The sequence below is a fragment of the Acomys russatus genome, chromosome 20 (assembly GCF_903995435.1).
Source record: "Acomys russatus chromosome 20, mAcoRus1.1, whole genome shotgun sequence".
In the NCBI taxonomy this organism is placed as follows: Eukaryota; Metazoa; Chordata; class Mammalia; order Rodentia; family Muridae; genus Acomys; species Acomys russatus.
The window spans coordinates 12,883,779-12,910,306 of NC_067156.1; the positions used below are offsets into that span (position 1 = coordinate 12,883,779).

At 43.4% G+C, this 26,528-nt stretch overlaps 1 protein-coding gene and 1 long non-coding RNA gene across 5 annotated transcripts in view; one reads left to right on the plus strand and one right to left on the minus strand.

The window, feature by feature from the left end:
• Dtna (dystrobrevin alpha) overlaps window positions 1-22,417 on the plus strand; it is a 358,243-nt gene extending 335,826 nt beyond the window's left edge. The window contains exons 18-23 of one of the 4 annotated variants that reach the window (XM_051163351.1): window positions 7,301-7,460; window positions 10,950-11,039; window positions 11,641-11,806; window positions 15,534-15,669; window positions 17,972-18,020; window positions 20,477-22,417. In XM_051163351.1, coding sequence (XP_051019308.1) covers window positions 7,301-7,460; window positions 10,950-11,039; window positions 11,641-11,806; window positions 15,534-15,669; window positions 17,972-17,989 — 570 coding nt within the window. In that variant the 3' untranslated portion in view covers window positions 17,990-18,020; window positions 20,477-22,417. Of the gene's footprint in view, window positions 1-7,300; window positions 7,461-10,949; window positions 11,040-11,640; window positions 11,829-15,533; window positions 15,670-17,971; window positions 18,021-20,476 lie in introns of those variants that run through there. The other 3 variants (XM_051163346.1, XM_051163347.1, XM_051163344.1) reach the window with 3 other exon arrangements.
• On the minus strand, window positions 11,238-16,825 carry LOC127204381 (uncharacterized). The gene is made up of 4 exons (XR_007832460.1): window positions 16,621-16,825; window positions 16,397-16,439; window positions 11,769-11,862; window positions 11,238-11,422 (listed from the first exon to the last, which is right to left on the minus strand). It is a non-coding gene; the product is annotated as an uncharacterized LOC127204381 (long non-coding RNA).
• Window positions 22,418-26,528: the final 4,111 nt, after the last annotated feature.

Below are 26,528 nucleotides of genomic sequence, written 5' to 3' on the forward strand. Positions count from 1 at the left end.
TCCAAGTAGAGTGCTCATTGTATAACATGATCTAAGGAGAGAATTTAGAGGTTTTAGATTGGCATCTACTTCTAAATTCTGTTTTATGAGCCTTTCCCCTTCGGGAACATTCTCTTTGTAAAAACCAAACTCAAAATACCCCATACAACAAATTGTGCTTGATTTAATAACCTCTACTTGCTTTATCATAAATCTCTGTGGTACAATGTAGTGTTTTATTATGCTGGCATCTATAGTCCCTACATATATTGTTTCTTGTTATAGGTAATGCATGAAATTATCCCCCTTGAGGAGAGAACATGAATTTAAAAAAAAACATAGTGCCTGTAATATAATATGATTATGGTATCACAAGCAATAAATTGTGTTTTTTACAAAACTTGAATCAAAGTTATCCTACCCTCTTTCTTCCTTGTGTACCCTGAAGATTTATTAAGGAGCTATAAAATGAACACACATTAAAAATGCCTTAAGAGTGAAAGCAGATGGGCTGTCTGGCAGTAACAATATGTTCTAGAGTTTCTGATATATTCCCACTTCCAACTATTATGGATAAGTCCGAAACCAAGTATCTTAACATTGAGTTTGCAAAATAAAGCCTTAGTAATTTTCTTAGAAAGATTACAGCAGATGGCCTTGAATTACAGGAGCCCCTGTTGCAGCTCACTGCATTTAAGATGTTGAGAAAGTAAACTAACTTCCTTATCGATCGATCATTCCAAACACCCTGGTAGTGTGTGCCTCACACCAGAGGCACTGTGGGAATTTTAAACCAATAGTAGCTGTGAAAACATTCTGTGAAAATGCTGTCTGGATATTGAACAGGAAGCAAATATCTGTAGACACATGCATACTGTCATATATGAACTTTTCAATTTTTGAACATATGCATTCACTTTTTTCCCCCTAACAGTTAACTAATAGTGTGGGGAAGAAATGTGAGCCTGACTTTCAGTTTGTTTACATTGCTTGTAATTGCTTTTAACAGGAAAAAACACTCATTATGTTTTAGAAGTTACAGAAACTTGATAATCCAATAATATTGTCTTGTTCCTGTTTACATGAAATATATCCCTAGATATACTAATATCCTCGGTGTTCATTGTCAACACATTGCTACTTACATTGCTTTTAAAGACAGTAGGGTTAATGGCTGAGAGTGTCAACACCCTGTACATTGTACAACACACCCCAGATAATTCCTGGACGCTTAATATATACATTGCATAAAAGAGGTCATTGGTATACGGCACTTAATAGTCAGGAATCAAAACTGGGTTTGTGTTTATTTCAAGGAATCTTTCTTTCTTTGGATCTGCAACAAGGATAAACTTGAAGACTACTGTATCTTAAACCTTGGAATCAAATTGGTCCCTATTTAGTTGGGAGCAGAGTCTAGTATCATTGAAAATTTCACCTCTTGCTCCCATTCAAATGCAATACAGAATACAAGCAGGCCACAAAGACCCAATTTTTGAGGAGCCTTGGTTTCACCTTCCTTTATCAGCCTTCCTCATCCTCTTGGTGATCTTTTTACAGAGTTGATAATTCCTCCATAGAAAGGGGAGGGAAAAATATTTATCTTGAGATGATTTCTGCGTATAGAAACTAGAATCTAGTTTTCAAAAGTATACAATGTACTTTATTGGACTACACACACACACACACACACACACACACATCTTATTTTTAAAGTGTGGTTGATTAAATCTAGAGGAATGAAAAAATGATATATCTGTTCAAAATCAGTGGACACTAACCCTCTCATTAAAGACACCATCTACACTGTAGGCTCTTAAGCCTGTCTCCTCATTTTAACCTCCTCATCTTCCTCTACTCCTCATATGGAGCCTGGTACTAGCTTGAGCCCCAGTGGCCTCTCTGCCATGTTTCTGATGTCCTCACAAGTTCCAACTCTAGCTCAAGCTTTTCCGAAACTCAGACACACTTCTCTCATCTCCGTGTTATCACCTTGCCTGCCCAGATATCTTTACTATGAAAACCTGAGTCAAGCAATGCCCCCTTCCTGACCAGTCAGAACCAATTATGTCCTCAGTCTTCCATTGCATTCTGTACACAGAATTCTTTAAGAAGCCCAATAACCAAAATCATGATGATGACGATGATGACGATGATGATGATGATGATGATGATGATGATAGTTAGAGACTTTGTGCTGCCTCGTTTTCCCAAAATGTTAGGTACAACTGTCAGAGCCAGGTTTCAAGATGCAGGGCCAGGCAGCATCCTCAGCCAGACCTTGGAGGCAGACTTTGCAGGTTTTGGTAGGAAAATGGAAAACAAACACTCTGCACCTCTCCAGGGTGAGTTCGTTCAGCACTAGCTATTTGCCCCTTTCCTTGAAGCACCTTTTCTCTCTAGACATGAATAGAAACCAAAATACTTCCTATAAAAAAAAAAATGTGAAATATATGAGTCTTACCAAGCTCTTTAAAAATTGATGTGATAGCAGGTGGAGTGAAGTGCAGGATGCATGTAGACATTAAATTTTCATTTATTACCTAGGAAGAGAGCTACTTTAAATTGCCAGCTGTGATATATGTTTTCCGTCACCCATAAATCAACCTTCCTTGGGAATGTTGGATCCATATATTGATCTGCATGGACCATTGTCCCTTCTGTCTTTCCACCATTAATCATTGAGTAATTTCGAGGGAAGGTTTTCTTGGGAAATTTGCTAAAACTCATTCTAAAGGTCATAGACGGCAGCCATGCTGGATGACCAAGCTACAGAGAACCTGTGAAAATGAAGCTCAGTGAGTTGTCCCATTGCCAAGGGGCAGCTGCCCTGTCCGATTGGTCCTCTTAAGAGTGGGAGAGAAGGAACTCCAGAGAAGCCATTTCCTATAGTAGGTGCTAAGTATCAAACTGGGGTAGTATCCTAACATAGAGAGATCGGGGCATTGTTACCAAGCAACCAGATGGGCATGACTTGGAAGGTGCAAGCTGCAGAAATGATGAAGCTAAATCTTTCTGTCAACCACAGGATCTCCCATCCAAATTCTTCACATCATCAGCCTACTTGAAATTGCAACAATTGGATATCCACTTGGATATGACTTGGACATGATAGCTGTTAGCCATCACTGGTGTAACTTAGATCCAGTGGGAGGTTTCTATCTTAACAAATAGCCACAGTCAGTTATTTTCCTCTAATACAGAACCTCTGTTGGGAGTATGGGGGACAGGAAACAGAAAAAAAAGGGGGGGGGGGGGGAATTGACCATGAAGAATGGGTACTAAGCAGGGAGATGTGGAGCTGGCAATGCTTCCAGTGTGCAGACTCCTCAAGAAAGCCCAGTGCACAATATGAGTTAGGCTCTTGGAGGGCAGTGTACTCTATGGGGCAGGCTGGGGCAAGGATTAGGAGAGTGCACTATACAGGCCAGGGAAGGTGCACCATACTGGGTGTGCTCTGGGTGGGAAGAATAAAGTATAGACCTCCCTAAGGGTGTCAAGAAAAGTAAAAGCCCCATGAGGACTATGTGCTAAAGAACTTGGCACAGCAGACCTGGGTGGTACAACCCTAGCACGGCCTGCCAAACACTGTAGTGTGGCCACAACCCCCTTAGCTGAAAGCACAGGGTGCAACTCTTTTTCAGAATCCTTCATTTTCCAGGCTTTTCAAAGACTAACGTAATGTAACCACATCAATAGTCCCTCATCAGATTGAGGCCAAATTTACAGGGAAATGTGTGTGTGTGTGTGTGTGTGTGTGTGTGTGTGTGTTAGACTTGTTTAGATTTCAGACTTACAGACAAGAGCTTATAGATCTGACCAATAGCCCAAAGGCCCTCCTGCCACACTGGACATCCACACCTCTCCACACCCCAGGAAGTAAAGTATGTTAACTGATCTACCACGAGGCCCGGGACACCATGCTGTGACCATAGTGGAAGCTTTTCAGCCTTTAGCTGCTATATTTTCTAAATTTAATAAATATTGATTTAATATTTAATAAATATTGATGCTGGTAACATCCTGAGGTGACCCCGGGAAGCCATGGGAAAACCCCAGACTCGCGATCTAAACTTACCTCTGCCACTCATTGGCCTGAAGGCCTTGCATAGGCCACCCATTCCCTCCGAGCCTCCGTGAGTTCACCTCATATGACTGTCAAGAGGGTTAAAGTCTCTAGGATTAAAGTGCTTCATAGATTTCATTCTGCTATTGAAATACAGTTTTATCTCTTTTTTTCTTTTTTTTACTATATTAGAACAACCAAATAGAACAATGTATGGTAAAGTGGAAAGTGTTCTCACTTACCCTGTAAAGTACATACCAAAAAAAAAAAAAAAAAAAAAAGTGGAGACATTTTATTAGTGGGAACTTTCTAAGAAGGAAGATCTGGCTTCCCAGGATTGAATTGGTGGCCCATGTTGGACAGCCAATGTCCACATCCTCTGTCCCTCTTCACGTCCCACCCCCTGTCACCAACCCCTCCTGTGACTGGAGTCTTTTGATAATAAACACAGATTTTTTAAAAGTCCAGACATGCTTCCAAATCCCTGCCAAGGACTGGGTGTGCAGGAGGGGTGTCTAGCACTAGGTGTCCCCAAGACACCTGATCGACATGGCCCCTTCCCCAGCCATGGTTCATCAAGTGTTCTCAGAGTTCCTGGGCTCAGCCTGGAGCCCAGCCACTGTTCTTCATCTCCCTCAGGGCAGTTGTTTTCACTCTCTGGAGCCCTGGGATGCACACGTGCATGCCTGGAGTGTATGGGGAAGAGATCCGCAGGATGTACATAAAACTCATTGGGCAGGAGAAAGCTCAGCTCCATGGGGAGATTGTTCATCACTGACATGGGAACTTGAGGTTAGCTCAGGCACAGACGGTCTTCTGGAAATGGGGCTGAGCTGCTGTTTCCTGGGAACCCCAGGCCCCTCTTTGAGCAGGCTGAGGAAAGCAGGCAAAAGCGTCAATACCCAAGCCCTCCTCCTGGACAGAGCATTACAAAACAGGTACTGTTCCAAGTGTAAGACTGAAATTCACAGCCCCCAGGGCAGCACATGAGTTCTGTGCTGTGCTGTGCTCTGGTTTGCTTTGTGTTTTGGTTCTGGGTTTTCTTCACTTTATAGATTTGACAATTATGTATGATCCTGAGCCCTAGAGAGCTAACAGCATGGCATCTTACAGGAATGGGGGTGGGTGGGTGTTTTCGTGTGTGTGTGTTGGGTGACGGGATGCAAGTAGCCAAACCAGAAGCAAACGCCTAAGTAGAAGATCGCAGAGCGGTACTCTCATGCTGCAGGTCTAAAAGTATGGCAGTTGCTCTCTGGGTTTTTCTGTAGAAGAGTTTGGTATGGCTGGCCAGAGGCAACAGGCTGGGAGGGGACTGCTAAGCGGTGTGCACGGTCGACTACATGTGTGCTCCAGGATCTCCCTGCATGTTTAACATGCATGTTTGGCTGTCTTCCTTTTCTGGTAGTTATTAAAGCCAAGAGTCTGTTTCCAAGTGGACTCATTGTCAAAAACAAATTTTAACATTCAAGGTCTCAATGCAGAAAAAGAAGTGTTCTAGCTGTTTTCTACTCTTTTTTTTTTTTCTCCCCACTCCTTTATAAGTCCTGCCAATCTTATTCCTTCCACTAAACTGCAGTTTTCTTGAAGGGCTAGAGAAAAAAATGTGTTTCTCTCAGAAAACAGTAACCAAAAACTACGATTCTTGCAAATCAAAACCTCAATGAGATAGGACCTCCTTCTAGTAAGGATTATAATAATAATAAAAAAAAAAAAAGACAAAATCTGACAACCATGGGCAAGGATGTAAAGAGAAAGAAACAGTATTGGAGGAAATGTAAGTTAGTACAGCTGTGTAGAAAATAATAAATTAGAGTTGCCATGATTCGTCAATAACACTGATGAGTGAAATATCCAAAGGAAATGAAGTTTGCACTCCCAGTTCTGTTCACAGTAGCCAAAGACCAAAAGTGATCAGCCATGAATGGAGAAAGAAAATGTATAGTGTGTGTGTGTGTGTGTGTGTGTGTGTGTGTGTGTGTGTGTGTGTGTGTGTTGGAATATGATTCAGCCCACAATAGCAATGACATCCTGTCATTGCAACAGCAGGGGTATAAATGAAGATCACATGTTAGATGAAATAAGTCTGGTTGAGAAAGACACGCCCTACATAGGCTCACACATATGTGAAATATGAAAACTTAATGCTAAGAAATGGAAAATGGAATAGTAGTTACCAGAATCTGGGGAGGCTAGAGCAACGGAAACGATGGGGAAATGTTGATGGGTGGATACCAAGATGCAGTTAGACAGGAGTAAGATGCTCTCCATGCTGCTGTATAGCACGGTAACTAACTACAAATAACAACAGTGTGCTGATCACTACAAAAGAGGCCACGACTTTGAGAGAGAGCAAGGGTGGGAAACCATGACAAGGACCGAAGGAAGCAAATGGAGGGGGCAGATAATATAATCATATTATAATTCCAAAAACTAAAAAATATTTCTAAAAAGCTAAAAGAAAGCATTTTAATATGTTCATCATAAAGAAATATAGACACTTGAGGAGGTAGATTTGTTCATGTGGAATTGGGCATTGCACGACATGTGCATATGTAAAGTCATCATGTGGGATCCCATTAGTAAGTACAGTTTTAGCGTATCAGTTAAAATTATTAATGAAGAAAGGAGAAAAAGACACCAAGATTCCTTTTTCTTCTTCCCCGTGCAGATCACTGATTTGAGGCATAATTTCACAGTCTCAGCTTTACTGTGAAACAGAGACTAGCAGCATTCATCTGAACACAATTATTTAAGACATAGGAAATACTGTTAAGACATGATCTAAATTGTGTCTAAAGATAAGACCAAAGCAGGCTGAAAATTTGGGGGCAAATGTACTATATCTGTACTGAAAAGTTTCCTAGTGTGCATTGAGAACTTTCTCCTTTGTGTCTTTCATTCTGTGTAGGACTTGCTTCAAGGAGAAGTGCATACCTTGAAACTATCTGTTGAACAATAGCTGTCAAGGACAAAGTTATTGGACAGTGCTGCACTAATATTCTTAGGCTCCCATATGAACACAGACATCAGATTATGAATAACAGATTCCTAAATTAATCTATGCCTGCATCTAGGCTTGGAGTAATCTCAGTTTCCTAAGATTTGCTCCTGTTTTGGAATATTGTTATCACTGTTTTTGTTTGTTTGTTTGTTTGTTTTTGTTTTTGTTTTTTTAACATGGGACCTGAGACTTTAGAAAAGGCATGTGGGTTTCTCTTGTGAAAGCCAATTTAATGATGTGTCTTGTTTCTGCAGACCCAGGGGGCAGGGTCGCCTCGCTCTTCCCCCAGCCACACCATCAGCAGGCCGATCCCCATGCCCATCAGGTCAGCATCTGCCTGCTCCACACCAACGCACGCCCCACAGGACTCCCTCACTGGGGTAGGGGGAGATGTACAGGAGGCGTTTGCACAAAGTAAGTGCTCTCTCTTTTAATGTCTTCTGCTTGTGCCTGGCAAAGAGTTCCCCAAGATCCATTGAGCAGTGGACAGTTGAGAGTCATCACAGCCACGTGCGGGCATCCACAAGGAGTGCCCAACCTTTTGGCTTCTCGGGGGCACGTTCGTCATGTACACAATTTACACTTGAAAACTGTGCAGTCAAGCTACCAATAAAACCTCATAATTGCAGTAAGTTTGTAGTTTGAGGTTGTACCACGTTCACAGATATCCTGAGCGGCATATGGTCATCTCTGCTAAGGTGTCCTATACCTGTGTCAGAGCCTGGCATGTGCATTTTAGAAAGCCCCTATGGCATGCTTCCTTGCTTCCCCAATTCTACCTTCTTTTAGCTTTTATTGCCCAGTTTTTAGTCAACCTTGGAGTCTCTGGGCACAAGAACTTCTTTAAAATGCTTCGTGAAAACATTAGAACTTCAATCCATCCTGAAACCCTTATCTCACATCATCGTTAAAGTCAAGACTCAGATTAAACAATCCCAGTGCTTTAGCTTCGAGGTGAGGAAGACAAGTTATCCCTTTACAGACTTGACATCGGGATGCTGTAAAGACATGCCCTGGCTTCTGCAGTCAGCTCCAAGGTGAAGGCTGTACAATCAGTAGGAAAGAGAGGAGCTGGTGACTGGCCTTCTCCTCCATGGAGGACCGCTGTCTCCGTTTCTTTTCCCATTGCTACATAAATAGTTGGACAAGAACAACAGAAGGGATAAAGCAGTTATTTTTATCTCACAGATCAAGGTGGAGAAGTCAAGGAGCAGGTGCTTAAAGCAACTAGTCCCATCATAGCCCCAGCCAGGAAGCAGGAAGTAAATGTACGCATGCTAGGGCTGTGTCACCCTTTCTACTTCACACAATCTAGAATCCCCTTCCCAGGAAATGGCCCTAACCACAATTAAGATGGGTCTTCCCAAATTAATTTTTGAAAATCAAGATAAGCCCTCATAAACAGTCTTGGAGGCCAATTTAATCTAGATAAGTCTTCATGTGCCTCAAGGTCCATTTGTGGGATGACTCTATGCTCTGTCTCATCAAAAAGTAACACTAACCACAGCAGGCACCCCAAACCAAGTGTCTCAAACGTCCTCTTTCCATCATTGTACAAGTTTACAGATATTAAGAAATCCCCCTCCTGTGCACCTTCCCAGCCAGGCGTGCCTCGCTGCTGCAAGTGACCATTACTAAGGCATAGGCTCCTCTCAACATTGTCCTGCATATAGACAGTTGTGTTTCTGTGTGCTTATAGTTCATAGACTCTTCTTCCCTCACACAAATTAGATGTATGTTGCACTTTGGTCTGCAATTTGCCTTTTCTTTAAATTAGAAATTTATCATGATTATCCTCCAAGTAATCAAGTGAAGACATAAGGCAGAAAGACATTTGGCTGGGTATTTTAAAGCAAAGAAAGACATAAAGATAGAAACCAAATAATAGATTCCAAGGAACCACTCTGGTGTGTGTGCCAATCAAATTTCACAACCTCAGCTATGCATAAAAATATGGAGACATTTTCCCAAACAAAAACAGATGAAGGGAATCAGCAAACAGAATAAGTATAAATGTGAATAAAGGAAAGATGTGCAACCCACTAGTGATTGCAGAAATATGCACTTTAATCAGAATCATCATTTGCCTAGCAGATTTTTTTAATCTATGTCAACCATGTCTATGGCTAGTAACCATGTGTGGAAACAAACCCTATTAGCCATCATATATGAGGGTAAAATCTTAGCACATTATACTGGGCAACACTAACAGGATGTTTTCTGCTGTGATGGAAAATGGAGGCTCCATTTCAGGCCTCTTCCTTCCAAAGATGAATATCATTAAGAGATGCCTATGTAATTCACAAAATACCTTTGTTTTTTAGAAGGGAAACTGTCCTTCTAAATCAGATTTTAAAGAACCTACAGTATGTTAAAACAACTCGTGTTTTATATTATGGTTAATAGTTTTTCTTAGTTTCTTTGGTTTTTCTAGTTTAAATATATTTATTGTTTTATTCACTTAAAATATTACTTTGTGAGAAATGACAATGATATGTCACCTACAGGAAACCCCTAGCCCACGAAACAGCCACTCTATGTAACTTTTTTTGTAATTGGTATATTTGGAATCTTGAACCCTTTCTTCTAAAAATAGTGTGGTAACTAATTTGATTCTCCTTCTCCACCCTAACCATTCCCATGCCATGCTACAAAAGCCCATTTAACCCTTAGTGTGCCTGCTGTGTAAGAATAATCTTTTTCTACCATGGACTACCGTCCAACAGTCTAAGTCCAGGGTAAGGCACCAGGCATGCATGCATCCACTATCTTAAGAGCAGACACAAAAATCCTTACCCCTTTCCCACTCTCTGGTGGCATTCAAACATGGCATCCCAGTGTCAAGAGGCATCTGTCTGGGAATGGAGTTCTACGGCAGCCTTGATGAGAGACAGAGCCTGTGCTGCTAGAGGGCAGGCTCCAGTGTGCTCAGACACAAGATAAGGGCTGGGACCATTACAGCTGCTTGAAATGGACAGCTTCACTAGCAAGCCAAGCTTTGCTTCTGTGTGGGTTGTCCTCAGTAGGATGTCCACGCATTCTGTGTGGGTTGTCCTCAGTAGGATGTCCATGCATTCTGTGTGGGTTTGTCCTCAGTAGGATGTCCACGCATTCTGTGTGGGTTGTCCTCAGTAGGATGTCCACGCATTCTGTGTGGGTTGTCCTCGGTAGGATGTCCACGCATTCTGTGTGGGTTGTCCTCGGTAGGATGTCCACGCATTCTGTGTGGGTTGTCCTCAGTAGGATGTCCACGCATTCTGTGTGGGTTGTCCTCGGTAGGATGTCCACGCATTCTGTGTGGGTTGTCCTCAGTAGGATGTCCACGCATTCTGTGTGGGTTGTCCTCAGTAGGATGTCCACGCATTCTGTGTGGGTTGTCCTCAGTAGGATGTCCACGCATTCTGTGTGGGTTGTCCTCAGTAGGATGTCCACGCATTCTGTGTGGGTTGTCCTCAGTAGGATGTCCACGCATTCTGTGTGGGTTGTCCTCAGTAGGATGTCCACGCATTCTGTGTGGGTTGTCCTCAGTAGGATGTCCACCCATTCTGATTCACTGGGGGTGTCAGCTCGTGCCAAGTTGTCATGCCTTATCAATGCTGATCCTTTTTCATTTTCAAAAACTCACAATTGAAATGATGAAATCTATGGACCACCATCATTCTTCCGGTCTGTTCATGACTTATGTCAGGGCCAGGGTACTCTTTTTCTTTCTTTCTTTCTTTCTTTCTTTCTTTCTTTCTTTCTTTCTTTTACTTATTATTTCTTTCTTTCTTTGCATTCCGAGCATGAACCAAAGCTCCTGTTCTGGCTCTAGGTTATCAGAAGGGTTGGTAGACAAGCAACTTAAAAACTATGCGAGGGGGAAAGCTGTGGCGTTTTTAAATTATTGCTTCTTTGTTGAAGGTTCAAGAAGGAATTTAAGAAATGACTTACTAGTGGCTGCAGATTCCATCACCAACACCATGTCCTCCCTGGTGAAAGAGCTCAATTCAGGTGCGTTTTGGACTCTCTAGCTTGTGAGTTTGTTGTGCAAGGATCCTTATGCTAGGAGGTCCCTCGTGGGCGCCTGATCATTGTCAAATATAAAAGGAGACCTTAAATTTTTAAGGGAAATTATTCATTTATGTGTATGCATGTCTGTGTGTCCGCATGGGTGTGCACGCATGTGTGTACGTGTGCGTGTGCGTGTGCGTGTGTGTGTGTGTGTGTGTGTGCCTGTACTCATGCTTTGTCTATGTGGGAGCCAGAAGAGGGCTTCTGATCCCCTGGAGCTTGGGCTGTAGCTGGTTGTCAGTCACTGGACATGGGAGCTGGGAACAGAATTCAGTCTTATACAACAGCAGGAAGCTCTTAATCACCGAGTCACCTCTACAGCCCTGAATAAAAGAAAAGAAAATGCTATAAACCCAAATATTTTATAGATATTCATTTCAGTATTAACTCTCACATTAGAAGGGGCGGGGGGGGAACTGACTGGTGTGTGTTAGAACCTGGGGATTGTTTCTAGGCCCTTAGCTTCCTGATGAGCCTGGGCCTTTATTTCTGAGTCATAAGCTTCCTAAGGAGGCACTCTGTTTCTTCAATGGCCCGCTAGAGGTGGCGAGTGAAACCGAAAGCACTGTGGATTCTGAATTTGCAAGAACCCAATTTGAGGATCTGGTTCCATCACCCACCTCTGAGAAGGCTTTTCTAGCCCAAATCCACGCCCGAAAACCTGGGTACCTTCACGGTGGAGCTTCAAGTACCATGCACGGTGACACGTGAGTATCTTGTTCTTGGAGACATTTTCTCAGTTGCACAACAATTGATAGGCAGCCTTGAGAAAATTTAAAAAACAAAAACAAAACCTGAAAGGCTGCAGTTCCCCTTTTGTGCCAGAAGAGACAGGAGAGTGCTGCATTTAAGTTTGGTGCGGGGTGGAGGTGAAGGTGGGGCTCTTCTTGATTTCCAGAGCGTATCAGTAACCTAAAACAATCAGTGCTTAATGAAAGCCTGGCTCACCGGAGGCACTGTGCTTGGATGGCCCTCAAATTATGATAAAGACATAAGTATTTAATACAACCAAGCTGTAGTGCATTGCCACCAAGCAACACTGCACACTAGGGTGTCAATCAAGCATTAGCCTTCTGACCCACCTAACTGACAGATAGCTACAACTTGTTGATGCCACGAAATCACAAGGCAATGTCATACACATATTGCTAGTGTGGGGGAGATACTAATTCAAAACTCCAAGTATGGGCTCTGGTAAATGCATATCACATTTGTATCATGGTAAAATTGTAAAACAAACCCTAAGTCACAAGTCAATTGCCACTTCAGAAGTTGCCTTGTCTTCTTAATTTATTAGTCTTTCACTTAGGGGGCAACCATGGTGCTGGAATGGCCTGTGTGCAAACACTACCCAAGTATTGGATAAAAGTCATTAAACACATGGGATCTTTATAAAGGAGCCCAGTTTGACTGACTCATTAGATACATATACAGCTGTCCTTCAAAAACTATTTACAGGGGTTGTTATCACAAACAGCTAGAGATTCTTTTCCTCTATATGAATAAAAGTCACAGATGCGCAAGGGGCAGATCCCTAAGCACTGACGGCCCCAAGTTCCAGGGTATGAATTCCAAAGCTGTGGCTCTAAGCCTTGAAATCTAAAGGCACCACACTTAGAGCTCTGGACTTACAGATCCATGCTCAGGGGCTACAGTGACACTTCCTGAGCTTGGCGTCAAGACTCTCAGATTTTTGACCCTTGACAGCTCTCTCAAACGATAGTCCTTGTCCTGTTAGCTAGTATTGTTGGCTCGTCACAGGTTCTCATCTTCCACACTTTTAGCTTCTCCACGGTCTGTCTCTTCGCAATTCCTCCACCATCTGTTCTGCCCTGAGTTTTGCATAGCTTTTGCCCTTGGTCACTTTCTGGAACTCTTCAGATGCCTACTGGTGAACGCTGCATCCAGGGCCTCAGTCCCTGGTGACTTCCACCAACCCTTCAAGCCACCACTTTATTCTTGACACCACTACAAGGTTTGGCTCTTTATGCAACCAACACAGCCCACCCCACTTACGATAAAGGCTGGAAGTAGGCAAAAGACCATCAGGAGACGCATTTATTAGGATAACGCCCAAGAGAGATGCCTTCCAAGAAAGACTATCTGTCTGTATACATGTATACACACATACATGCGTACACACATGCACGCACACACTTGTATATTATCTCTCACAAACCTTACTTGCCAGCCAATCCCAAGCCTCAAGTTGCACCGAACACGGACTCTTTGCTGAGTCACGGGACAGCTGTCTCCTTTCTGTCCTGAGCGAATATTGCTGCCAGGTGAACAGAGTTATTTAGAGTCCATAGAACTCAGCCTTCCAAAGCTGGTGGGAGTGGCCTAGAGGGTGTGTGAGGAGAGCAAGGACTCTTCAAACAGGAACTGTGGCTCTTGGAGCCCCTGTGGTTGCAGTAACCTTCGGCTGCTGCCGTGCTGTTCCTTCAGAGCAATGGCAGAGTTCCCAGGAGTCAGACTTCCAGAATTGCAGGCTGGCCGCTTGTCAAAGACAGTGCTGTTTGGCTGATTGCGTCCCACAGCAGACAGCAATGACAAGAGGGGGCCTCTGTTGGCTGTCATTCAAAGAGCAAAACAGCTCCATCCCGGCAGTTTGTGCATTCATAGGAACACAGGTGAAGCCTGCTTGTGCTAAAGACTAAGAGTTCACATTCCCAATAGTGTATCAAAGAATGTGTGACTCCAAACCATGGACCCTTACAGCTGGTGCCTCTCATCTGTCTCATTACCTGACTAGACCGATTTGTGTCATTTGACCAAAGCCAGCAGCATCAGTGACACTCCCACTAGGCTTGCCAGGACCCTCCATCAACAGCGGAAACTGAGGCTGAAATTTGAGGGCAAACTGGGGAACTAGCTGAAGAGCTCTGCTGGAGAAGGGACAAAGGAAGAAGGAAGTGAAGGAAGCGAGGTGGGATGGAGCGAGGGTTAGGATGAATGTGGGGCAAGGGCTGCGAGCACTAAAATACAACAGAAATGTGAAAAGTGCTTCAAACTTACCTACGAAAGAAACTGGCTGTTTTACGGAGCCAGTGAAGAGACTAACCGGTAGCGTTTCTGGTGCTCTGGCTCTCATTCTAGGTAATAAGTGAAAGACCAGATGTAAGGAAGTTATAAAGAGGCCTGTTTTGAAAGCCAGCTGTGAAGCAGCAGCCTGTTAAGAGCACGCAAAAATGGTTACAGCGTCATTTAAAATGACAGTGTGTGAGCGGTTCTGTTTTTAGTTTGTTTTCTTGTCCTTTTCTATAAAATCTAGAATTGCTTGCTGTGTAATTCAAAGCGGCGAATTCATTGTCATATTTTTCTAGTAAATATATGTGGGAATATTTAGCTTTTATTATTATGCACTTTATAGCATCTGCCTAACACATCTTTACTCCCAGTCCTAAAACCCAAGGCTAGGAAAAGCCTCTGCACTTCTGACCAGCTCTCCCTTGGTAGCCAGGGACCAGGACCAGCTTCCAGCTAATGATTTGGTAGTTGAAAATGGAGGGTTCATAGGAGCCTCACGGACTCTTTTAGATTGGCCCCCAAACCTCCAAAAATAATTTGCCCCATAGATAAAGTAACCATGAACAATGATTGTTAATGTCTCTCCCAAACGCTCCTTAACTCATCTGTTCCTCTTGGACGGTGTTTTATTATCAGCACTGCCTAAAAACTGTGTCAGCCCCAAGAACGTGGTTTGATTTAGGAGACGAATCTGTGTTCAGCCCTGTAAGTTCTTTAGGGGTGGGAGGGATAGGTGGGGAGAGTCCCCACTGGCAATGAGGTCATTCCTATCTGCTTGTTCTATAATGAAATTGGGCAATGCAAATGGATTCTTCAGATTCCAGGCTAGTAAAAATATGTAAGGCCAAGAACTATGGGATATCCAAGTATCAAGTCACTGATATTATAAGACTTACTTTACTATAAAATGTGCTTAAGTGTGTGTGTGTGTGTGTGTGTGTGTGTGTGTGTGTGTGTGTGTGTGTGTGTGTGTGTATTTAAGCATGTGGTGCAACACAAAGAGCGTTAAATTATGTTCACATTTCCTTAAGGATTGTTTCACTAGAGGGCTCACTCTCCTTTCTGAAAGGATCAAAAAGAACCTCCCATGCTCTGAAACTACGCATTCCTTCTACAGACAAGCTTGCCTTGTAGAACAGTTTAAGGGCTATCATCTCTGTATACCATAAATAAAAAACATAAATGGCCAATGACTTCCTTGCCAGATTAAAACACGAAAACATTTTGTTTGCATATTTCTCCAGGCCTTTTTCCCTTTATTAATGTTTTCCTTTGGGTCAAGGAAGATACGAGCGTGAGCTGGGGGCTCAGGGGAAACACCTGAGGGGAGAACGAGAGCACAGAGTGCCACGTGCTCTGCTCTGCAGAGACGGCACTCCAAACACCTGCTGTGGTTTTTCCCAGAGTCCCGGAAGACGGGGATTCTTATGTGCAGCAGCCTGAGGATGAGAACTACGAGAATGAGTCTGTGAGGCAGCTGGAGAGCGAGCTGCAGATGGAGGAGTTCCTGAAGCACAAGCTACAGGACGAGGCTTACCAGGTACACAGGCAACGGCAGCGGCCCTGCCCCTCTCCACAGCCCTCCACAGCTGGGTCCTGCCCCCTCCCTGAAAATGCAGGCCTTCGTCCCTCTTTCTTCCCTACTTTCCCAGACCATTCTGGTAGCATTCATGCATCCCAGACGGCAATGTTTTAAATGCCTCCTCGCTGTCTATTCTTCCAAATTATGATCTGGAAAGTGCAAAGGACCTTTGTGATGCTGGCCAGGTCATGGTGACAACCAATGCAAACACCTCAGGACTGTGAGGAAACAAGGGTTTTTTTTTTCCTCCTAAGTTAAAATATAGAGGCCGGGGGAGATGGTTCAGTTGATAAGGCACCTGCAGAGCAGGTGTGAAGACTGTACTTTGGGTTTCCAAAATCCGTTTAAATATAAGGAAGGCATTGATGGCCCAGACTATAATTCCAGCAGCAGAAAAATGGGGATCCCTGGATTGAGCTGGCTAGCCAAACTAGCCAATCAGTGAGTCTTGAGTTCACTTAAGAAACATCAGGGAATAAGGTGGGGAGCAATCCTGGGCTTCCCTATGCTCACACCAGTACGCGTACCCACAAACATATGCACACACATATGCACACACATACGCACGTGCATACACACCGCATGTGAAAACATATGTAAAAATAGAAGTCCACATATCAGATAGAAAGCTGAAAAATAGTATTAATTATATAAAGAACATGGCACAGAGAAAACAAATACACACCAATACAGCTCCTCCCTTGAATTGTCTCTGGCTTCCTCGTTGCCTATGCCACATCAAACACAAGTAAGAAGGTGACAAAACTTACTGAGAAACAATGCGGGAACTGTAAGCCTCTGCTCAGCAAGGTTCAGACAGACAGACACTGAAACAGGCTGAAGTATACTACCCCATCTGAGAATTCACAGCACATAGCTCATGCAATCAGGAATAATATCATTACTTACTCTTGCCAGAAGTAATGAGTTTGCCCCTTAGGGACATTCCACTGCCTGCTTCTCCACAGGTATGTTATTGGGCTTTGGGGGCTCAGGGGTGTTCGTCTGGCAAAGACCAGCTGGTCTCAGCCCCGGCAGGTTATTGTTTTTCTATCAGACTCTTTGTCTAGTGGCCACACAAGCTTTCTCCACAGCCTTAGGTCACCAACGGGCCTCTCTCGGCACCGCCCCCCCTCTGTCAGTGAAGGACAGAGAGTCAGTGAGAGGCAACTATCTCTTGGTTCTGTGTTATTTATAGACGGAGCTGTGAAATGTTCCCAAGCAGCAGAGACACTGATTTCCAAGGTCACCCAATCAAAGTGTTGCTTTAAAATGTTCCTTTAGCCTTTCCAGCCTAGCAACTGCCTTTTGGGAGCAATGAAAATGTTTTTCAAGCCATTTCAATAATAATAATAATAGTAGTATTATGCTCCTGTGCTACGAATATGTTCAGCTGATTACAGAGCCCTGGTGAGTGCTCATTCTTTGTGACTTCTGTGCCTAATCCACAGAAAGAATCTAGCCTTCTATGAGGCAGTCACTGATCTCTGGGAAGTCTACGCAATGGCATCCTCTATGCATCTCATGTGGGTCTATGGGGGCGAAATGCAGCCAGATCAGCAGTCTGATTTGGGCTATTAAAGAGGCTTGCTTATCTTTCTCTTAGAGCTTAGCATCCATTTCTGGGGTTTAGTGAAAACAGTAACTATAATTCTAGATTTTTTTTTAGGTGACTTCTCCTGTCTACAACAAATATTAGGTTCTTAATGAATTAATAATTAATATTACATGAGTAAAGTAAAGGGGGATTCTATTAATGAGAAGATGTAGCTGGAGTTTTGCAGTACCCAATGAGTCTCTGGCTCTTCTCTCTCTCTCTCTCTCTCTCTCTCTCTCTCTCTCTCTCCTCTCCCTCCTCTCTCTCCTCTCTCTCTCCTCTCCTCCCTCTCTCTCTCTCTCTCCTCTCTCTCTCTCTCTCTCTCTCTCTCTCTCTGTCTCTCTCTCTCTCTCTCTCTCTCTCTCTCTCTCTCTCTCTCTCTCCTTGTCTTTCCATGCTTGGTGATTCCATGGAAATGCGTGGGGGAGGGGCCATGTGTTCTCCCTCAAATGTGTATCCTGGAGTATGCTGGAGCGGTTTTCCTCAAAGGCTGTGTCATCTGGAGGTGACAGGGTGGGTGGATGGAATGCACCTGTCAATCTCTGGACTCTCTCCTTCTCTCTGTGTCTCTGTGCATGGCTTCCCGCCAAATAATTCACCAGCTTGATTGGCTCACAGACTTGACATGTCACCTTTCTTGTTTGTGTCCTTTGTCACCCACAGGTCAGCTTGCAAGGTTGAATGCAATATCCTTTTCTCACTCTCCTCTCAAGTAAGTACCCTGTTGTTTGGGAGGAGGCACGGACACTGGAGGCTGAGCTGAGATGACCCTTAGCCTAAGCTCACTGTCACTCTCTATATATAATATAGTACACTGCTTCCCTGCTTCCCCAGAGTGGTAACTCCAACCACAGAGGTCACTATAACCCCACGTCAATCCCCCAGACATCCCTGTAGTTGACTTTTTAACCTGTCAGTTAGGACAGTTGTCACAGAAACAGCCATGGCCCCTGAGATGTGCCAGACTCTCTGTGTCCACATGACCAATGAGATCAGAGGAGGAAAGCACAAAGGTACGTCGGCATCTCTGTATGTCAGCATCTTAGTTCCAAAACAACTAATGCGTGCACCTTAGCAAGGGACAGCACAGCCGAAGGAAAGCAATCCTGCAGCCATGTGTTTTGAGGGTGACTAATTAAATCCCACTGAGGGGTTCAGCATGATGGCAGTTAACTTAAGGTATCGTTGGGTTAGTCCATCCCACTCTAAAGCTTTACCTAGCCATGGGACAAATTCTCAAATCAAAAAATGTTTTAATCATTGAGAGTCTGGTACTTGACTGTCAAGATCACTTGAGTATCATGGTCTACGTCTTGGGATCTGGCTTTTATTAGACCCACTTTGAAATACGAATCTCACCAAAACTTAGCTTAATTTAGACAAATTATTAAACCTTTATGAGTTTCACTTTCCTCGGTACTAGTGATATTATACCTACCTCACATGCAGGAGGTGGCCATGTACATGTAGTTTTAAAGAGCTTAAGTACAGCATAATTAGCTGTGGTCATGCGCTTGTATGCATCCCTCCACTACGTCCCATCTTTAGCTCCCATGCAGTACTGGGGAGCTGCTGCAGTCCTTACAGAAGTATGGGGGAAGTCACAGGACTCAGAACTGCTTTGTTACTTCAACTTCTATAAACAGGCCAAGACTCAGCTACCTGCAATGATAGAGGGATCCACTGCCCCATAAGTCTAGATGGTTTCTCTAGCTCTAGCTACTGGCCATTTGGTGGTCCCTCCTCATAGTCTAGGCTAATACACTTCCTACAGCAATCGGGCTGGCCTGGCCAAAGGACTTGTGTCTAGTATAGTTACATAACCCTTCCAACTGTGGAATCACATGAGTCTACAGAGTAGCCCTTAATGCACTCTGCCAACCCTGGTTGCTAATTTTAGGAATGAACATATTTCTTCAACAACATACCAAGTAGTAAAGGATACACACCAGCTCAAACATTGCAAACATACTAGCTCCACGTCCATGTTCACAGCAAGTGAATGAGATTACACTGAGAGGGTAGACCTCCTGCGCTATTAGGAGAGATCTTATAACTACAATGTTCACTCTCTGTTGCATTTGAAAATGAAACCCCACGCGCTGTCCAAATTACAATGACTATTGTGAAAAGATTTTCAGGAGCTGTTTTTTAAAATATTCACTCCAGCCATAGAAAATCTAGCCCCAAAAGAAAACCCTTTTCCTTAATAGCATTTTTTTTCTAATAGCTCCAACAATTTAATCATTTTTGTTCTGTGTATTATTTAAACATTAGGGGCTTGCTCTTAAGAAAACATTTATTTTTTTTAAGTAATAAAAATTACCTTGATATAAACTGACATTAAAAACTCTTTATCTATTTTCTGTTCCTAAAAGCCTTTTTTTTTTTTCTTTTCATTTTTTATTTTCTTGGAAATTTGGCAGTGAAAATGAAACAGGTGTGTCCTCTGTCATTACTGCAAGGATACTCCAACTTGAGGGCACTCCACAGGAGCTAAGCACTAGCCAGCATGTTGCTAAATCAGCCAGTTGGGCAAAATGCATCTAAAATCCTACAGAGTACTAAAAAAAAAAAAAAAAAAAAAAAAAAAAATAGTGGTATTCCCCTTATGGCTCCTTTTACTCTACAATAATGTTCTTAGTGGGGTCAATACAATTGAAATTTTAAGACTAACTATATAACCACTATGTTTTTACTTGAACTTTCTGACTATACTGAAATACCAAAATTACCCCCAAAGTACATACCTCTCTTACCCAAGGGTCCCGAACTAACTTCATTAGCTTGACATCAGTCAGCCAGCCACTGAGGCAGAGACGTTCATGAATAAGGGCAGAATGTGGGACCTACAGAGTAAGAAAGATTCTTCCTCAGTTCCAGGCAGGGTATAGGCCTGTTTGTGGGCAATAACATGCCTCCAATTCCTCACAAGCTTCAGAAGTACCCCAGGGGTCCCTTTAAGAAGGAGGTTCAGTGAAGAGAACTTGACTTCTCTTCCAGAGGACACACACTGGAGGGAAATACAATAAGTGTGTGTGTGTGTGTGTGTGTGTGTGTGTGTGTGTGTGTGTGTAAGGGTAGGGTGGGGGACTCGAAGCTACTTTTCCCTAATTTAGAAACAGTTTTCATCTGTTAAAAAAAAAATTACACACTCCTTATTCCCAGGCAAGCTATAGTCAGACAGATGAAAGTAACATGGTACCCGGTGATGGAGAGAGCTGCACCTACAAAGAGGAGGAAGACAGCAGCCTGGAAGCAGCCTCACCCTCGCCTGGAGAGAGGAGCCACCTCACCCAACAGCTCCAACAATCCCCTCCCCTAAAGATGTGTTCTGATGCCTATAGGGCAGCTAGCTTTCTGTTCTAAAATTTGTAGTTCATAGGTGTGTGTCTTAGAAGGGGGGTGGGGGCACGAGACTTCTGTTCCTAGATAACTTATCAACTCCATCTTCTATAACATGGCTCATCCCTGGTCCAAGGCAAATATCCACAGGCCAAGAGCCTGCTGCTGTTACACAGGACAGTAGTACTAACGAGCGTTTTAAACCTTTGCACACAATAGTGAACCCGTTCAGTTTACAATGACAATATTAATACTGTTTGTAGCTAGAATTTTTCTTTCTGGATTCTTTGAGATTTTAGCAAAGACAGTTTTATTATATACTATACATTCCCCCCCCCCATAGCAATTTGGGAGGGGGGACAACAACCTTCAATAGGATTTGGTTTCTGAGTGTCCAAACTCAGAATCTAGGAGCCAAGAAGGGTCCTTGGCCTGCCCACATCCCCAAGTCCCTCTGAGAAACGTCTTAAACATACCAACAGGAATAATGAGTTCTTGGGGGGCCTTATTTCCAACTTGGGTTGTTTTCCTTCCAAATACTCTAAAGAGTCAGCCATAGAATTTAGTGTAAATACTGTTTTCCAAATAGATATCATATACAAAAAGAAAGAGAGACAACATTCAAATGATATATAATCTAGTTTTTAAAATCAGCACAGATCTTCTTTTAAAAAAAAAAACTGTGAACTATGTTTTGGAATACTCGTTACTAAAGCTGTTTATAAACCACAGGTGCCATAAGATCCCCCTACAGACTACAGTTACCTGACCTCCTCCAGGTCTCGCTCTCCACAGTGTATCCTTAGAAGCATGTCTTATGTCTTATACAGCTCTGCTCATTGACAAGTTCCCTCGTCGGGTAGTTCTGAGGCCTTCAGCTTTCCATGTCTGGGCTTAAAGTGCGCTTGCTCTGCTTTCCTTTCTGAATGTTGATTGCCTTACCTGGCCACCTGTTGTTCTGCATGCAGCGCTGTGTGGTCACGTGAAAGGAGATGGTGGGCTCTTCCGTGTGCTGTTGGAGTTTCACACTCAGGCGGAAGCTGGTGTGTGAGAGAACTGTCACAGGCAAAAGATGATGAAAGCCTGCGGATGGTCCTTGGTCCTTCGAGAGTCCCCTCATTAGAGAGACCTCAAGATGACTGCCCTTAGAGATTCTGGGGAAAATGAAAAAGTTAACCGGTTGTTTCAAGATCTGATGTGTAAGGAAACGAAAAGGCCAGGCACCTGCTGGGTGTCTTAAACTTCAAGCCTCTCTGGAATTCCTGGGGTTATTTTATCTCCTAAAAGAAAGAAGGGAACATCACTGCAGAACCGTGATTCTCAGAATGTGTCCCTCAGACCAGCAATCTTAGTGTCACCCAAAAGTCTTAGCAATGGCAGATTCCTGGGTCCCAACCCAGACTCACTGAATCTGAAACTCTGGGGTTTAGACCTAGTGATCCCTGTTTTAATCAGCCCTCCTAACCGTTCTGATGCATACTATGAGGTGGAAATCATTGTTCTAGAATAAAGTTGTATACAACAGAGAGTGAAGAAGACCTTCTCCAGGCTAGGGCGTAACTCAGTTGGCAGAGTGCTTGCCTAGCTTACACAAAACCCTGGGTTCAGACTTCCAGAGCTGTATAAACTTGGCATGGTGCCACATGCCTATGATCCCAGCACTCAGGAGATGGAGGCAGGAAGATCGGGAGTTCAGGGCTATCCTCACTACATACGTGAATTTGAGGCCAGCCTGGGATACATGCGACCCTGTCTTGAAGGAGGGGGGGGGGAATGTTCAGAATAAGTAAGGTATGGTCTAAGTGGGCCTCAGATTTAATTTTGCTCACCAGGCCGCCAACAGCCTTCTCCCACCCCCACACACCTGGTCTGTAATTGAGTGGCTAAGATCTCCCTTTCTGGCCCCACTGTCTGCAGAAGGCTATTCTATGTGCTTGCTTCTGCATTTGGTCAGAAGCTATCTCCTTGGCTACCCTTTCAACAAAATCGTTTGCCTCGAGGACAGCCAAGGGCTTGGCCGGCATCAGTAGAGGATCTCATGCTGTCCCTGGGTGTTCTCAGTCTATTTTGTTCCTGAAAACCCGCCTCACAAAATTCCCTGAGCATAGGCTAGCACCAAAGTCGCACAACTGCACAGTTCCCCGGTTTCTTTGCACAGGTGGATTTTCTTGCGGGTTTTGTTGGTGTGTCTTAACGCTCATCTCTCTCCCCCTGCCCATCATCCTCTGTGAAATCACACCTCTCTAGATGGTGCAGGTGGCCATCGGTGCCTCATACTAAGTACTGAAAACCACTACATTCCAGAAAACTGCATCTCCGTCAGCTCTGATCAGAGCTACATAGTACTTACATCAGAGCTCAGACCCTGCCAGTGCCCCTCAGCCACTGGCTAGAACGAGCTGGTCCATGTTGTCTCTTTGGTCCCCTACATCGCAATGTGTGTCTAAGGTTGAAATCATTCCTGAAAACCTTCCCTCTTGTCACAGCCTCCATTGCCAAGCAGCTCCATGCCACAGTATTGACTCCATCATACAAAGCCATCCCAAGAACTCTCTGGAAAACCACAACCAGTGAGCAATTTCTCACTAACCAGCCACCTTTTCTTTCTCTTAGCTCCACGTCAGCACTGAGACCAGACTCGAACACCCCTGTCCTGTAACCGAGACAAAATGGCGTGTGTTGTTTTGGGGTTTTGTGATTGTTGGTGGGTTTCTTTCCTTGGCTCTCCAAATTTACTTTTGGGGCCCGTTCTAAATGCAAACCCAGCAGGTGTTGTCTGTCCTGTCCATTCTATTCAACTATATCCCGCAGGGGTTGCTCTTTCTTATTCCACAATGACTTGCACACCCATGTCCATAAGAGCTGATGGCCCATGAACAAGCACTGGTCTAACACAGCCACCCCTCGCCCACAGCACTGTGGGCAAAAGAGGCAGGTGAAATCTACTGTATGGGATTCAGGAATTGGTTGTGGTTTGTCAGGATGCAAGTTGGGGTAAGTTTGGTTGGTCAGAGGGAGACGTGCTGGAGATTATGAAGATGGATTACCGGATGATCTATATTAAGGCAGGGAAGGTTCATTTGTAAGTAGTGATGTGAACTGAATTGCATTAAGATTGTGGCCTTTGTGTGATATATACTATGTATTTTCTTATATGCATGAGCCAAACTGTTGCAATATAATTTAGCACTGACGTCTGCTCTTATTTTGACCATCTTCGTCCACTGTTATTAGTTCTTGGCTGTTAAGTGTAGATAGGTCTTGTAAATATGGCAACTTTTGGTTGCTGCATTCACTTTGGTTCGATTCCATGCAAGGAGCCACAAGCAAAGAACTCCACTGTGTCCTCAGAAGACAGGGCGTTTTTACTTTGAACCAAAAAGAAATAGAAAAAAAATCAAAAGCACTCACTACATCTTGAGGCTAATTAACATAAGACATTTTAAATTGTGACTACTATTATTTGACCCCATTTGAAATAACCCATTCAGAAACACTAAAGAGTTCACAATATTCATTGGTATTGTAACAAATCTACTATAGTCTGTTGTTTGTTTTGTTGATATTGCTGTTAAGTAGTGTGTGTGTGTGTATGTGTGTGTGTGTGTGTGTGTGTGTGTCTGTGTGTGTGTTGGAACCACCTGGGGACATGTTATATTTTGAAGTGATTAAACTATTTAATTGTGTGTCTATATTTTGGAATGGAATTATTTCTTCATTAAAAATGTTTTTTAAAACACTATTATCTTGTGGGTTTGTTGTTGTTGATGGTGGTGGTAGTGATGGTGATGGTGTTTTTTCTGAGACATGGTGTCTCTGTGTATCCCTGTCTGTTCTGGAACTCCCTCTATAGACCAGGCTGTCCTCCAAGTTGGAGATCTGCCTACCTCTGCCTCTTGAGTGCTGAGGCTAGAGGTGTGAGCCACTACCGTCCTGCTTACCTTATGGTTTTTTATTCCTTGGTTTTAATACACCTTTTTTTTTTTTACAACAACATTGAATTTTTTCAAAGAAGAAAGACATGTCAGTTCCCACCACATGGAACATGAACCACTGGTAGGATGTTGAACAACTAAAGAAAATAGTTCCCCTATTCCCATTTTAAAAAAATACAACAACAAAAAGCTAATAATTAAAGTCTAAACTGTAGACTTATGGAAGATATTCTAAGTTTGTTAATTAAGCTGCTATATTGTGCCCAGGCTCCCTGGCACAGATGTTTACAGTGGCTGGGCAGATGGATAAGAAGTATTTGAGTTAGACAGGCTTCGATTTGCTCACAACCCTTCCTGCATCTGCATACACCTCTAGAGAGCATGTCTGATGACAGATATTGTCTTTCAATAGTGAACTGCTCTCTTTCAACTGGATTGTTAGACCATACAGCATTGGAAATTGTGTGAGTGCACTCTTTATTTAAAGAAAACATCCAAAATATCAATGGCTTATGGGTCAAGTTACATAACAAATTTTTGTTCCCGCTTTCCAATGCTAACTAGTTTAGTTGCGGCTAGAGCAAAGCATGTGATACCATCCAGGTTACACATATTCTGCATCTCTGGTGCCCAAGTTGCTTTTTAAAAAGTGCTTCTGGCTGACCCTGTCACCGCCCGGTGCCTGCTTGTACCACCACCACAGAGGTAATGATGCAAAGAATGGCTATCCGGCCATTGGACATAAATGGGACCAAGCAAATGACTTTTTTTTTACATCCCCTTCTCGAGCATTCTCTTGTGGCTACTCTAGTTTAGAAGCAGGTGCACCTTGAAAATATAAGGGTAGAACTAATTAGACCAGCTTTGTGGTCTAGAACCCCAAGGGAATCTGTGGCTGCTTTCCCTGGAGCCATCTCTTGGCAACCGCCTTTCCACTTGTCAGATGCCAAGAAGAAAACTGTGCACACACATATTCCCACTCTATACTCAAGTCTCCTCTCGGGTACCAGGCAAAACCTTTTGATAATAATGAGTTTTATTTGTGGCAGTCAGTATTTCATACATTATTTGCCGATTACCTTATATTTATAATCAATGTTACACCTCTATCTTTTATGTAATGTAAGAAATTAAACAGATGCTGAGACCCTCAGCAAAACATTGGGTGAAGCATAGGGAGTCTAGTGGAAAAGTAGGCGGGGGTGTGGGGAGGATAATAAAAGGACCTAGAGGCTACAAGAGCTCCTCAAGAAAACCAACAGAGCTAACTAACCAGGTCCCAAAGGGGCCTGTGGAGTCTGAAGCACTAAGCAAGGACCATGCATGGACTGGACCTAGGTCATCTACATAGATGTAGCTGATGGGCAGCTCAGGCTCCATGTGGGTCCACTAGTATGAGGAGTGGGGGGCGGGGAGCTGTCTCTGACATGGACTCTGTTGCCTGCTTTTCTATCACTTCCCCCCGCCCCGACAGGAAGGACTACATTGTTAGGCCACAGGAGAAGAGGATACACTCAATCATAATGAGACTTGATGAGCTAGGATGGGAGGGTGGGGGGCTCCCCTTCTCTGAGGAATAGAGAAGAGGGAAAGGAGGAAGGGACTACAACTGAGATTTAAAGTGAATAAATTAATTAATTAAAAAAATAAGGAAAAGAGTTGGTATTACCAAAACAAAGCAGTGTGTTCAGTTTCTAGCACATGTGTTACCAGTGTCTGGACCACCAAGATTTTTTTTTTATGTATTTTTGTTTTTAACTGTGTGTGTGCAGGTATGTTGGTATGTGTATATGTGCATGTGAGTTTGGTGCCTGCAGAGGCCAGACGACAACATCAGATTGGAGTTATACGTGGTTGTTTTTCCTCCTGTTGAGTTAACACTGTTCAATATTACCTTATTTTGTTACATTTTAATAAATATTTTATTATATTAGTACTAA